At 43.8% G+C, this 12,540-nt stretch overlaps 1 protein-coding gene and 1 long non-coding RNA gene across 5 annotated transcripts in view; one reads left to right on the top strand and one right to left on the bottom strand.

Annotated features, from left to right (window-relative positions):
* The window catches only part of ARHGEF17 (Rho guanine nucleotide exchange factor 17), a 154,990-nt gene extending 151,570 nt beyond the window's left edge, over positions 1-3,420 (top strand). For 2 of the 3 annotated variants that reach the window (XM_016422014.2, XM_007491015.2), the window contains exon 21: positions 903-3,420. In XM_016422014.2, coding sequence (XP_016277500.2) covers positions 903-1,096 — 194 coding nt within the window. In that variant the 3' untranslated portion in view covers positions 1,097-3,420. The remainder of the gene's footprint in view (positions 1-902) is intronic. The other variant, XR_008911440.1, reaches the window with a different exon arrangement.
* Positions 1-12,540, bottom strand: part of LOC130453841 (uncharacterized) — a 44,527-nt gene that overhangs the window by 24,763 nt on the left and 7,224 nt on the right. The window contains exon 2 of one of the 2 annotated variants that reach the window (XR_008911441.1): positions 7,431-7,625. This is a non-coding gene — a long non-coding RNA (uncharacterized LOC130453841). Of the gene's footprint in view, positions 1-7,430; positions 8,282-12,540 lie in introns of those variants that run through there. The other variant, XR_008911442.1, reaches the window with a different exon arrangement.

Raw genomic sequence — 12,540 nt, 5'->3', positions numbered from 1 at the left:
AGAAGGAAAAAAGGAAGGAAAGAGGAAGGGAGGGAAGGAAAGAAGAAAAGGAAGGAGAGTGGGGGGGAGAAAGAACAGAGTCAAGAGAAAGTTAGGAACAGAACTGAAAGGGCAATGAAGGTACTAAAATGGACAAAAATGGCTGGTAGAGATGGAAGTAGTTTCTGATAGATAGGAAGTGACTGGTAGGTGGCGCCATCATGCACAGAGCAGTGGAATCAGGACCTGGGTCCAAATACAACCTCAGTAATTGTGTGACTCTAGGTGAGTCACTTAACTTCTATTTGCCTCAGTGTCCTCATCTGTAAAATTGAGATAATAAAAGCACCCATATTCCAGGGTTGTTCTGAGAATCATTTTAGATAATATTTATAAAGTGCTTTGTAAGCCTTCAAGAACTATATAAATAGTTATTATTATTACCAAGGTCTATACATGCCAAAAAGTTCCTTATAATAGAGAGGAAATAGTTCTACATAACAGAAGATGCCCTGGGGAGACATGTAGATATGTCAGAAAGTTGATTGTGGTAGGCAGGAAGTCATATAATGTGACAAGAAATGTGATATTGGAAACAGGAAGTGTTAAATATTAGAAACGGCTTAGGGGAGGCAGGATGGAGTTATAGAATGACTGGAAGTAATGTAAAGAATGGGAAGTAATATGTCAAATGGGAGATGCCATAGGAGGCAGGAAGTGCCTCTCTATAAGCTGTATCTTGGGAGAGGCAGGAAATGATTCTATTAAACAGAAAATTATGCAGACAGCAGGAAACGGTGCCTAAAATGGAAAGTCCCCGGGGAAGACAGGAAGTGATGGTTTGAGACAGAAAGTACCAAAGTGGTCCCTGGGCTGGACCACCTCTGACGCTGACCAGACCTCTCCACTGTCCCCTCTGCCAGGTCCCGAGAAGTCTGCCCTGCTGGAACGAAGGGACTCTTCCCGACACCGAGGCTCAGCCCCAGCCCTGGTCAAGCCCAAGATGCTGGTGATCAGCGGGGGTGACGGCTATGAGGACTTCAGGCTGAGCAGCAGCAGCAGTGAGACGGTGGGGAGGGATGATAGTACGAACCACCTCCTCCTGTGGAGAGTGTGACCCGGACCCAGTCACGTACCCCTGCTGCCACCCCCCACTCTGCACCCATGTGTGCCCCTGTGGGCCTTGGGCTGACTGGTGTGTGGGCGTCCTGGGCACAGGCATGTGGCCCCATAAAGGACTCGTGTCTGAAACACACCTGGCCGGGTGGCACCCAACGTCTCCCCTCATGGCATCCCCCATCCCCTGCTCCATGTGCATCTGGGGACCACACACGTGCATGAGAACGGATCACAAACAGGGAGGCTCAGCCCATGAGCCAGCAGGATGCCAGCCGCTGCCAGCCCCAGCCTCCTCACCTTGCTCTCTCTCTGTGTCCCCAAGGTTGCCCCGATTCCCTCCTTGTCCAGGTAACCTAGGCCCCATCACACTCCCTTGGGGCAAGAGGAAGGCGCTCATCCCAAGGCAGCCCCGGGCCAGAGGGCCATGTGCAATATTGCAAGTGCTTCCCGGAGGCTGTGGGCAGAGTTAGAGAGGGAGCCCCCCACAGGGCACACAATAGGGGTAAAAGGATGAGTAGAGCCCAAGCCAGAGGCTGGGGATCAGAAGGGGAGGAAGCCAGGCCACAGGGGATGTGGAGGGCACCTCCTCGATGTGTACAGTATTTATGTATATTTTTAGATGCTCGTGGTACCCCCCAGAGCACTTATTTATGCCCCAGTCCAACCTAGCAAGCAAAGGAGGAAGTGACGGAGGCAAGGAAGGCAAGATCTGGGGGCAAGAAACACAAAGAATCATGCCTTCCCCTAGAGGGGTGTTGAGTTCATGCCTGAAAACAACCTTCCTAAAGAGAGCAGACTATCCTTGTCCCCTCTCTGGTCCCCAACCCCTCCTCTGTCCCCAGAGAATAGTTTGCACATTCATAGCACCTTCCTTCCCTCCTGGACCCTCCAAAGCCACTTACTTCCTCCCCCATCCCTGCAAGGCACAGCTTCACAGACCCCCCCCCCCCCGCCCCAGCACATGCAGCCCACCATGCCACATCCATGACCCTCATGGCAATTCAGGGCTGGATAATGAATTCCCCTTGTCATCATTCCCTGCTGGAATTGAAAATAGCTCTAGAACCAGAGCCAGAAAACCCAGATTTGAATTCTGTCCCTGCAGTTTAGTAGCTGTGTGACCTTGAGCTAGTCACCTTCCTATCTCTAGTCTCCTCATCCATAAACTGAGGGGGTTGGACTAGATGATAGCTCTCTAAGGTTTCTTCTGCCTGAGGAGCCTGTGCTCCAATGATTCCACACTCCCTTAAGTCAGGGCTAGAAACTGGTTCATCCAAGGCTGGGAAACAGCACTGTTCTCCATTTGTTGTACTGAATTCAAGAGAGCTCCATGCTCAGTTCTTTAAACCCCTTGTCCCATCACTGAGGGATGGGATGGATGAGGAAGAATCAATTCGATTCTGGAGTGTCAATCATCCAAGGGTTCCGGGTATCAGTTATCCAGGTTCTTTCCTCCACCCTGAGCCATTTTCCTGCTCACTGGCAGCTCTTTATTATTTCACATATGTTGTTTTTGAATAAGGAAGACGTTTGAGAGCCCTGGATGGATCAGGGAGGCAGCTAATGACGATGAGGAGGAGGAAGAAAACTCTGGGCTAGCCAGGACTTATCCAGGTCACACAGCTAGATCCACAGAGGTTATCTCTGGGTTTCCCAGCCCTGGGCTAATTGATCATTGGCCAAGATAGGCAGTAAGGGCCTGGGAACCTTCTGGTGCCTTTCTCTTCCAGGCCCATCTGAGCCCTAAGCCACAATTCCCATCATGCTTGCACACTGTAGCATCTGGTACACTGGCATTTATGATGACTAGGGGACAGGGGAGAGGGATTAATGGAGTCAAGAACCAAATCTGAAAGTCCCAAGCTCCCTCTCTCCCACCCCAGACTCTAACCACTGAACATCCTTCCCTCTTGAGTTCTCTCCATCCTCACAGACTGAGCCCTTCCAGGAAGATAACCTCCTAGTCCTTTCTACTTTCACCCCGCAAAGCAGAGTGAATCTTATGGGGCTTCTTGAAGGGACAGGGGAGAGAGTGGTTTAGGAGACCCAAAAATATCCCTTGTCTGGACCCAACTCTCCCCCCAACTCACCTTCCCAGATGGATCCTGACTTCCCTACTGCCTGCATTCTCCAAGCTATAACTCCAAAGGTTTAGCCTCACTGGGGACTCTGGCTTGTCACGTCCAAGTTTCAGGAGGGCAAAGGCTGGGGACACGGGTTTGCGGTCCTGTTTTTCTCACTACCAAATGACCATGTATTAATTCCATGGATGATGAAGTTTCAAACAAGTCAATAAACAGAAACACAGTGAAAAAAAACAAAGAAGTTGAGGGGGGCGGGCTACCCCAGAATTCACTGATATCCTGGGGTGGGCACAGGGCCAACAGGCATCACCACAGCAGGCATTGCAGAAGTGAGAGGACCTATTCTCCCCTCCTCTTTGGGTGCTTTCCCTTTGGGGGATGGAGCAAAGGAATCTAAGAATTCTAGTTTTGTCACTTACTACCTATGTGACCTTTCTCCTCTGTGAGTCTCAGTTTTTCCATCTGTAAAATGAACAGTTTGGACTAAATCAAGATTCTTCAACTGGACTCTGGATAGGTTAGGGAAATCATTAAGTTATATGGGGGAGGGAGGAGGGATTATATATCTATTTTTGTTAACTTTTTAACTAAAATTTAGCATTTTCTTCTATTATGAATTTTTTTCAAAAAGTTCTCCTGAAAAAGAGTCCAAAGTTTTCATCAGAGGGGTTCATGACCAGAAAAAGATATTAAGAACCACTGGACTGGATGACCCAGGGTCCCTCCATTTATAAATCCTATGAGATAATTGCCCCAGCTTTCTTCTGGGACAGGAAAGATGCCAAATGTTTGCTAATTTGGTGGCCTAGAGCATAGAGCACATTTTCCCAAAGAGACAATGGCATGCAAGGTTAAATTGTCAAATTGTCCCACAGAAGGAACACTGCCTGAGGAATGCAAATTACCCTTAAGGCTGTCTGCAAGTTTTCGGAGGGCTGAATGTCCCCAAGAGGATAATGACCAAAATAGGAGAGAATGGATGGAAACAAGAGTCAGAGTTTGCAGGGATGGAGATTGTCTAGGCCAATTCTCTTCTTATGTGTGAGGAAACAGGCCTGGAGGATTGATGTGACAGCCAAGGTCACAAAAGGAGGAAGAACTAGAGATGTTAAGCCTAAAGAAGAGACAACTTGGGAATACACTGTAGTCATCAAAAGTTTAAAAAGAATGTTGTTCATACTGTAGAGCTATTTTCCCCACTCCCATTCTCACTAACTAGTTGGTTCCCTAGAGTATGGCTATTTATTTACATTCCCTCAGGCCTCTAGGGTTGACCAAGTGGTGGGTCTTTCTAATGCCGCACAGCTCTTGAGCCCCCACTAGTGTACTACCCTTCGTGATTACTAGTTCATATAATTTAGTCAGCCAGACTCAATTAGAAAGTTAGAAAAATAGTAGAGTAAAAAGAATTGCTACAAAACAAACCCCCCAAAGCTTGTGACGTATTCTCCCATAAGTCCATGCAGAGTCCAAGGGAATATGAGCTCTAACTTTAAAAGCACATGAGGTGAAAAGGTAACTTTATTTCTGAGAGTCCTTTCATATGTTCTCTTTAGGTCTCATATAGTTTTTTTCTTCTAGGCTCTTTGCAGAGCCTCAAATCTTCCAGGCTGTCCTTGGATCCTAATACAGATACTGATATCACCCGATCCAGAAACACTGCTAGGATAGTAACAGGAAGATGGGAAGGCTCATGCCTCATTTCCTTCCTGCTTCCCATCCCTATCCCCTTCACAAGGGTTCATCTGGAACAATCAATCCCAAACCAGCTTGATATTTTAGAGATATCTCTTAAGGAATAATTCAGTTTCCTCAGCCAAATTTGAACATCCCTATGGAAGTGAGGAAATCATAGGGTCATAGATTTAAATTTGGAGGAACCTTTACTGTTCCTCAAGTCCAACCTCATCATTTTACAAATGAAGAAATAGAGCCATGAGGATATTAAGTGATTTATCCAGGGTCACAGAACTGGTAAGCATCTAAGGCAATATATGAACTTGAGTCTTCCTGCCTACAAATTCAGTAGTTTATCCATAATATCATGCTGCTATCTGAAAGGGAGTTTGATGGGGTCAGTCCTCCCCATCTACTGCCAACCTTCCCCATCCCCAGACTCCTCACTTACAACACTTCTCCAAACTTAGAGGTGGGAGCCAAAGGGATGGAGATGAAAGGTTGTCAGATTCTATTTTACATACAGTCAAATGACTGTGTATTAACTTCATGGATAACTTTTTTTTTAAACCCTTACCTTCCGTCTTGGAGTCAATACAGTGTATTGGTTCCAAGGCAGAAGAGTAGTAAGGGTTAGACAATGGGAGTTAAGTGACTTGCCCAGGGTCACACAGCTGGGAAGTGTCTGAGGCCAAATTTGAACCCAGGACCTCCAGTCTCTAGGCCTGGCTCTCAATCCACTGAGCCACCCAGCTGCCCCCATGGATAACTAATTTTTAAAGAAGTCATCAATTAAAACCCAGAGAGTTGAAAAAATCCACAGGTGGGAGAGGTTCCAGATATTGATCCTAGGGAATAAAACTAGGAGCAAATGGGAGAAGTTTTGGAAAGGGAGATTCCAGGTCAACTTAAGGAAAATACTTCCCCACCATTAGAGCTGCCCCCAAAATAAAATAGGCTACTGTGAGGTCATGATCTATTTATCTCTGGAGATTTTCAAATGGAAGTTATAGGAACCCTTTTGGAGTGGTGCTATAGAGAAAACTTGCTTGGGTAGTAGAGATTGTGCAAGATTGTCTACAAATTCTCAATGTTCTTATGGGGCTAGAAAGAAGGGAGATGCTCAAGGAGAGCTTCCTGGAAGAGGTGGAGAGCTGGAAGGAAGAGGAAACTTCAGTAGGCAGAGATATGGAAAGGGTATATTCCAAGCATGGGGGAGAGCCTGCATAAATACATGAAGCAGGAGAAAGGAGAACTAATAGGACCCACTATTGATCCAATCTGTTTGGAACAGAAAGGGCCACACACAGCCTAGTGACCTTTGCCTTTAGATTAGAGTTTTCACTTTTCCCTACTTTCTGACCTTTTTTTGTCTCCAACCTCAACTCACCAGAATCTTCCTAGCTCCTGAGCATGTTTGACTCCTGGTATCAGTCCAGTTAACTTCCTTTCCTAATCTCTCCCCAACATTTTTCTGTGGCTGATTCCAAAATTGGCCTCCTGATCCCTACATTCATTTCAAATTCTCTGGGACCTCAAACAATTCACTAAACTTCTCTGGGCCTCATTTTCCTCAACTGTAAAAATGAGGAAAATGGATTGGGCCAAATTAACTCTCAAATCCCCTCCAATTTGAAATCGTATGATTGAAGTAGAGTGGAAAGTTGTGCCTAAACCCAGTTTCTACTCCCCACCACAACACAACCAGGAGAGCTACATAAAATGCTATATAACTAGATAGTCACATGATAAACTAATCAAAACAAGATTAAGAAGAAAGAAAATGTTGCCAGAGAGTAAATTCTAAAGAAAAAAGCCAGTGTTGCATTACCAGTTCACATCACCTGCTATGTCGAGAATGACCTTTGTACCTCTCGCCACTGGGATGCCATTTTAAATTAGCTCTTGGAATCACCTCTAAAGAAGTTTCCTTCCCTCTTTGCCCCACCTCCAAAACTCTTAACAGATAGAAATCCGTGATCTCAACTAGCTTCCCTGGACCAGAGGAAAAAGGTGACCATGGCCTGGAGAAGGACCCAATAAAACCCTATTAAGTACAGCAAGAACAACAACAACAATAAAAGCTAATTTTATATAGTGCTTTAAGATTTGTAAGGGACTGTTTAAGGTATTTAATATTCACAAAAAAACCTATGAGGTAGCTAGCTGTTGTTTTTATCCCCATTTTACAGCTTTAGAAATTGAGGACAAGAGAAGTTATGACTTACTCAGGATTCCATTAGCTAGTAAGCAGGGTCTAATCTTGGAGACAAGTGTTCCATGCATTATGTCACCTCATAGGGAAAGGATGAAACAGCTAGGCAATGCAGTGGCTAGAGCTCCAGGTCTCATGTTGGAAAGACCTGGATTCAAATAGAGCTACAAACACTTCCTAGCTGTGTGACCCTGGGCAAGTCACTTAATCCTAATTGCCTTGCCCTCTTTTGCCTTGGAGCTGATACTTAGTGTTGATTCTAAGACAGAAGGTAAGGATTTAAAAAAACAAAAACAGAAGGGACTTCCATCAGAAGTGTCCATTGAAAGGTACGGTACAAATCCAATTGTAGATACCTTTTGGAGTTGTCTTGAGAATGTCTCTTGTCCCACTATTCTAGAATCAAGTTACTACATTCCCACTCGGGTTTCTTGGGTTGGGATGTCTCTTCTTTAATACCACCATCTGGGCCTCCATTCCAGGTGAGTTCCCTCTACTGTTGCCCACCATTTGGCCAGTTTTACAAAGGGATGATTACTTCAAAGATATACCTAGAATGGAAGAACAAGTATTTCCCCTCAATATACCAGTAGGCACACTTTCCCCTATGCCCCTTTGGTCTCTGGGGAGAGTGGGATCAGAATTTACATAGGTCCTACATAGCACCAGTCCCACCAAATTCAGACCCAGTGCCACTAGATAAGTCCTTGTCTTCACCACCACTGGGCTAGGTTCTAAAGGGGCACTGTTGCTGGTATCCTCAAGGAACTATTGCTAGGCTTGCTGTGAAAACTAGCATAGCAACTTGAGAACGTCCAATGGCTCCTCCTTTGGACCTTTCAAAATGCACAAGGCTATAGTCTCCAACTTCTCCAAAAAGAATACTGAGGCTGACAAAGAATCAAGACTGTTCAAAAGACCCCGTGTTGGCCTTGGAGAGAGAGGAGCAAGGCCTTTTCACCCAGAGCATCGTTTCTCACAGGTCACCACGGGGACAGGGGTCAAACCAAGAGCAGAGGTCCATCCAAGAGGCAAGGGTAAAGGAGAACAAAGGCTCTCTGAAAGATTCCCCAGCAGCCAGTTAAAGGGGCTTCCATTTACTAGCTGGTTAGCAAGTTTCTCCAAGGAACTTCCATTATCCCATCATCCCAACTCTCTTGGAGATGGGTTTCTCATCCTCTCTCACATGAGGGATTGTATCATCCAAGCGCATTAGTACATGCTGTGCAGGCTCATAAATGCCTGGGCTTAGTAGCCAGTCCTCCATTACAGTCAAACCTAGAGGTCTGGGTGAGGGAAAGTGAAGGGTCATGTATGGGAGTGAGGTCCATTGGGGCTGGTCTGCGTCAAAACAGAGTTGTTCATCCTTCATTTTTGAAGAGGACCAATGACATCACAGATGATAGCTTGACTTGTGAATAAATTGAATTTAAGTGAGGCAGAATGGCATAAAGTTGTCAGCCTTACTCTTTCTTCCAAAATCTCAAAATCCAGTGGCAAGACAAAAGTCCAGATGACTGGTGATGGCCCAGGATGCAGTGGACTGACTACACTTCAGCCAAATTCACAGTCATTAGAGAAAATTGTTCTCATCTGCCCATTCCACCAGGGAAAGTCTTCACATACTTGGGGTAGACATCTCCCTAATTCACCAAAGGGTCCGAGGCCTGTCGGTTACCATTTTATTGGCTTAATTTTACCAACTTGTGGCCACTGAATATGCTACAGCTTCTTAGAGAGTTGGGGGAAAGGTGGACACCAAAGCAACCTTGAAAAGGCCCAGCAAGCCCTCACACCAGAGATGCTACTCCTCCCTGACCACCCCAGTGGAAAGGCCAATTGTGTATAAGTAGAGCATCACAGAAAAAAACTAGAAAGCCTGAGAAAGGAGAAAGGAGTGAACAGTTGAGAAAAGAGGTCAGGGAGTGTGTAAATTGGGAATGAATAATTACTATGAAGAAAAGGAAATTAACTTGAAAATTCCTAAAGAAAAAGAAAGCATGTCCTAGAAAACAATCAGTCAATTAACAAGCATTTATGAAGTATCTACTATGTGCCAAAAGTGGAAACGAGCAACTGCAAAAGCCTTCAGAATGATTTAAAAGATCAATAAGTTAATTTTTAAAGTAAATGAGTTAGAATAGAAGTTAGAGCTCTCAAAGAAGAATGAGGGTAATGAGTCTTGGACACACTGTAGTGTAAAACATGCCTGTGAGGGGGTAAGGGACTTCAAGCTCAACAGTATTATGAGGCAGATAAAAAAAATGAAACACTCTTTCTCCAGTGAATTAGAATACATTACGTCCATACTAAATTCTGCTACATTTACCTGGTCAGGACACACATGAATGCTGGGCATCACTTGGGGGGAGTGTCACTGGGGAGCTAGAAGAAATCTAAAAGACAGGGAGCAGGATGACGAGGCAATGGATTGGAGATGACATTTTATGGTGTCCTATGAAATGAAATGGAGATATTTAGCCTACGCAAGAGGAAAAAGTAAAGGGAAAATGGTAATATTTGGTAGCAATGTCATAGAGAAGAAAGGTTGGACTTGTTCTGCTTGGTATCCAAGAAAAGAGCTAAAAACAATGGGTGGCAGTAACAGAGAGGCGATTTAGTCTTGAAAGAACTTTCTCACAATTGGAACCCAACAGAAATAAAACGGTTTGTCTTCAGAGGTAGCTGATTCCCCCTCACTAGTATTTTATAGGCAAAGGCTATAGAGTGGGTTCTTAATCCAGTACGGTGTGGATCAAATGGCTAATTCTTACGGTCGGTATGAAATCAATATGACATTAAAGAGAGTAGAGAACTTAGAACAACCAATGGAAAAACTCCAAAATCATTGATTTCCTGAAAAAAGAAAACATTTAAAAACACATTTCTAGAACACAAATGTAGTTAGAAGAAAACTCATCAAAATGACAAAAAAAAAAAAACACATATGATCTCCACAAGTCAAGGAACTGCACTTGAAAGTAGGATATCATGAGGACTGGCCTATTGTTAGACCCTATCTGGCAAAAGTGACTCTATATTGAACCATTGTGAGACCCACCTAGGTACCAGGTTTTTGAGTAACTGATAACTACATTATATATATAATATATATATATATATATATACATATATATATATATATATAAGGCAAGGAATGCAAGGTTAGCAAAGTGCCTCGTGAAGAGACAGACAGTCAAGGGATGAACAGGCCTCCCAGAAATATACAATGAAACAAACATCTTGAAAGCTATAATTCAAAAAATCATTCAGGAAAACTTCCTAGATACATTGGAAATAAAAAAGCAAAGTAGAGATGAATAGCATCTATAGACTACTAATGAGGAAAAACTTCAGATTTAACTCACTAAGAAACATCATGATCAAACCAATAAACTCTTATTTTAAGTAAAAATTTTTGTAGATGACCAACAGAAAGAGCATCAATCATATAATATGAGAAAGTCCAAATTATTCAAGGCTAGTCCCCGATTATGAGAAACTAAAGGAAATATTAAAATATAAAATTCTGAAAAGAACGCTGAAATACTACATCCTACAAAGCTGAGCTTAAATACCAGGAGAAAAAAAGATGGAATTTTTTTTCAAATAAAATTTCAAGATAAAGCAGAAGCAAACAGGGCATTTGATATGCAAATTCATTTTTAAAAGAAGAATTAGATTACTAAATAATTACAGTTAGCAAAAGCTGAATCAGAGCGTATGTGGGGTGGAGAGTGAGGAAAAGAAGCATGAAAAGGTAGGAGGGGATCAAGTTATGAAGGGATTTAAAAGTCAAACAATTTATATTTGATCAAAAGTCAAACAATTTATATTTGATCATGGCAGTGAGAGGAAGCCACTGGAGTTTATTGAATAGAGGAATGATATGGTCAGAGGCACACTTCAGAAGGGGCAATTTGACAGCAGAGTGCAAGATAGACTGGAATGGAGAGAGAATTGAGACACAGAGACCAATCAGATTGCAGTAATCTGGAGGTGATGAGATCCTGCACCAGGAGAGTGGCAGTGTCCAAACAGAGAAGGGGTCTATACAGGAGATGTTGCAAAGGTAGACTTGATGGGACTTTGAAGATTGGCTATAAAGAGTAAAGCCTGTGAGTAGATGTCAGAGAGGTTCCATGAACTTGGATTGGGAAACAAATCACAACTTATTTTCACTCACCTCTCACTAAAATTTGGTATTTCCTTCAATTATTTAAAAACCTAAATTCTGAGAAGGAGGTTCACAGGTTTCACTAAGACTGACTCTCGTGGGGGTCTATGACACACAAAAGAGTAAGAACTCCTGGATGAGGTGATTTCTCCTGCCATTCTGTGTTCTAAGGTTCCTTCTCATCTGTGACATTCTGTGTTCTAATGCCCCTTCCAATTATGATGTTCTGGAGTCTAAGATCCCTTCACGCTTTAACAACCCTATGACACTCTCTCAACACAGAAGGATGAATAGAAAACACAATTAAGTTAAAGGATGGTTCCTAACAACTAGAATTGTTATTTTTCCTTATCCCATTTAGGGTTTTCTTGGCAAAGACACTGAAGTGGTTTGCCATTTCCCTCTTTAACTAATTTTACAGATGAGTAAACTGAGGTCAACAGGGTTAAGTGACTTTCCCAGGGTCACACAACTAGGTTTGCACTCACTTGGGACAACGTGACTTGCCTAGAGTTATACAATTACTATCTGAGGCCAGATTTGCACTCAAGCCTTCCTGACTCCAGTGCTCTATCCATTGAGCCACTATCTGCCTGTAATTGGACTCATTCAACCCAATTCCCTGGCTAAGCCTTGACTTTACAAGCATATCCTACTTGGGCTGATGGATAACACAGCTGAGGTTCCATAAGCCCAGGAGAAATGATGTGCTCCATGGGATGGCACAGAACTTTGAAGATCAGGAGAGACAAGGAATAAGAGGCAATGGAAACGGCTGTTTACCTGTGCTGAGACTTCATGAAATAGTATTCACAAAGGGCAAAGACCAAACAGGATTCACTGGCCCAAATGAGCACCCTGGGAAGGGCGTGGAAATGGGGGATGCAATGAGTGGAATGGCAATCGCTTTCTGGAGAAAGCTATGTCAGGTGCAGAGTTCAGAAGAAGATTAAGGACTCCAGAAGGCTAGCAGGGGACCCCACAGGTCACTAGGCTGGTGTCCCAGGAAGGATGCTGGCATCTTCAGGCTCTTCAGCCGAGCATCTTCTCTTTCTGAGGCCTCTCCACTCAAAAATATCCCCAGTGCTCTGACGGAGCTTATCCTAGAATTCCACAAAGAGGCCTTCGTCTAGACCTCTTAGAGTCTCTCTTCCCATTTCTGTAAAATGAGGGGCCTGGTTAAATGATCTCTAAGGTCCCTCCCAACTCTGAATTCCTAATAACCTGTGATTGATCCCTTTAGCTCAAGGCTTTGAAGAGCTGGAGACTAGAAGAAAGGAAAGCTTGGA

Source organism: Monodelphis domestica, chromosome 4 (assembly GCF_027887165.1).
Source record: "Monodelphis domestica isolate mMonDom1 chromosome 4, mMonDom1.pri, whole genome shotgun sequence".
In the NCBI taxonomy this organism is placed as follows: Eukaryota; Metazoa; Chordata; class Mammalia; order Didelphimorphia; family Didelphidae; genus Monodelphis; species Monodelphis domestica.
This window is presented reverse-complemented; position numbering and strand designations above follow the sequence as displayed.